This window comes from Osmia bicornis, chromosome 1 (assembly GCF_907164935.1).
Source record: "Osmia bicornis bicornis chromosome 1, iOsmBic2.1, whole genome shotgun sequence".
Classification (NCBI taxonomy): domain Eukaryota; kingdom Metazoa; phylum Arthropoda; class Insecta; order Hymenoptera; family Megachilidae; genus Osmia; species Osmia bicornis.
In genome coordinates this window covers 2,355,028-2,357,376 of record NC_060216.1, presented here as the reverse complement: position 1 = coordinate 2,357,376, position 2,349 = coordinate 2,355,028, and the positions used below count along the sequence as shown (strand labels likewise).

General features: G+C 37.9%; 1 protein-coding gene across 1 annotated transcript; it reads right to left on the bottom strand.

The window, feature by feature from the left end:
* Window positions 1-1,155: 1,155 nt before the first annotated feature.
* LOC123987867 lies at window positions 1,156-2,142 on the bottom strand. The gene is made up of 4 exons (XM_046286130.1): window positions 1,825-2,142; window positions 1,583-1,755; window positions 1,380-1,455; window positions 1,156-1,301 (listed from the first exon to the last, which is right to left on the bottom strand). The coding sequence occupies exons 1-3, from the start codon at window positions 1,976-1,978 to the stop codon at window positions 1,441-1,443; spliced, it is 342 nt and encodes a 113-aa protein (XP_046142086.1). The 5' UTR covers window positions 1,979-2,142; the 3' UTR covers window positions 1,156-1,301; window positions 1,380-1,440.
* Window positions 2,143-2,349: the final 207 nt, after the last annotated feature.

Below are 2,349 nucleotides of genomic sequence, written 5' to 3'. Positions count from 1 at the left end.
TCGATAGATTACGTCTTCTCGTATCCTCGAAATCCGCAGGACATACGGGGCATAACAACGAGATCGTTTCTATAATCGAAGAACTTCGAGAAGCCGGGTTGATTATAAATTGACACGTTCGTAAAGCATGATGCTAGTTTACAAATATGAAGAAGGTGAAGGGCAATCATATCACGGACGAGAAGATACAGCGTGTCAACGAGTTGCACGTGCCAGCGAGACGTAACTTTAGACATAGACGAGTCATTGTACGGGGTTACGGTGATCTCTGGCAAGCGGATCTCGTAGAGATGCGACAGTATGCGCAAATCAACAATGGCCACAATTACATACTCGCCGTCATCGATGTCTTATCTAAATACGCTTGGGCCGTAGCAGTGAAAGCGATCCCAGCAAATTGTATATAATGTATTATGTATTACATTTATTGTATTATTGTATTATGTATTACATTTATTGCATTAAAAAGTATTCAAAATTATCAATATAATTTATTCTTAGACCAACCTCCCTTCATTTATAAAATAACATTCCCCTGTAATAAAAGTAAACACAAAATAAAGCCGAAAAATTATTTATTCATATAATCAGTATAATTACAAACATTTTTAAATATAGATTACAAAATATTGTTCGCTCCTATCCATGAATTGTGCGTAGAATCAAACCCCGACCATTTGACGAAAACTTTATTTCCCCTTCGTTGTAGAACCTTCTCCACTAACATAAGTATGCATCGCGATTTTTACTTTTGTAGTTCATATTCATAGAACCCGCCAACCAACGGTTGTTTTGCATATCTTGCAAGAGATACGTTACAGGATTTGTTCGTTGAATTTTAATAATTGTGAAAATTTCAGTTGTCCAATTCGGTGTATAACCCTTTGCGAATAAGGTTTTGTATTTACTAACTCGCACGTGTTCACCGATCTTGTACTTGGCCGGAGCTACAATCTTTATGTTAGAATATACGGACGATAAAAGTTTGTCCGCGTGTTCCGATGTTACGTCGACGGGCCGCATTCTAATCGTACGATGCCTTCTATTGTTATAATCTGATACCCAATCCGGCTATAACAGATAAAATAAAATATGCATTAATACGCAAATCTAATAAATCTAATAAATCAAAACAAACAAGCAACTTACATCATCGTGGCGGGCGAGTTTGTGCAGGAATTCGTGGCGGCGATACGGAAGTCGTCACACTGTGTGATGCCAAGAAGAGGACCACAGATGTCGTGAACATCTTTCAAGATATATAATAAGGGCGAGCGGAAGGAGCAGGATCACCAATCCGGCTATAACAGATAAAATAAAATATGCATTAATACGCAAATCTAATAAATCTAATAAATCAAAACTGATAAGCAACTTACATCATCGTGGCGGGCGAATTCGTGCAGGAATTCGTGGCGGCGAGCGGAAGGCAGAAAAACACTACCACCAATCCGGCTATAATAGATAAAATAAAATATATATTAATACACAAATCTAATAAATCTAATAAATCAAAACTTGTACTACAAAGGGCTTTGCCCGTTTATTATTAATAAATAAATAAAACAGACAAGCAACTTACATCAATTTCATATCCGAATAGATATCGCAGGTCGAAGACGTCGATGTTTTGACAGTGCCTTCGCACTCCTTCGACCCACAGCTCTTCCAGATTTTTCCTGTTTGCCGCCCGCTCCCGACGAACTCTTGCAACGTCCGCCACGTATACGATTCCTAATTGGCGCATTGCACCCGCTTTAAAAAACAATTAATTAAAAAGAAATAAAATTAACACGCTAAGAGTAATTACTAAAAAGTACTTACGCTCCGTTTTCAAAAATGCGGCCAACGCCTCCAGTTGCAATGTCGTTATTGTGCGCTCCATTGTAAATAACGAAAACACGTCGGTGATGCGTTTATAAAGCACTGAGAAACATCCCCCTCCAAACTCTAAGACACTCGGCACTTCCAGTATCATGCCGCAAATTCTGAAATTAATCTGTCGAACGACTCGCAAGAATTTGCAAGGTTTGTGTGAACTCCGAGTCAGACGTCTCTCTCATGAAATTGCAAAGTTCGCAAGAACTCGAAAGCCTATAGGCTTAAAAAGATACTTGGAAATTAATAATATTTTACTCGTGGAGCAAAGAATAAATTGTGTTTTTACGAATAATTATTTATTTTATAATGTCCCCAAGGCAATGTTCTCGTGGATTGTGGAATTATGAATCGTTTATCATCGTAAGGACTAAGCACCTTCTTTTCTTCACATATAGAATATACATTGTGCAATTTTGAACGAATACATCTCTGTTCACGATGCACTTCTAAACGATCATACAAGCAACG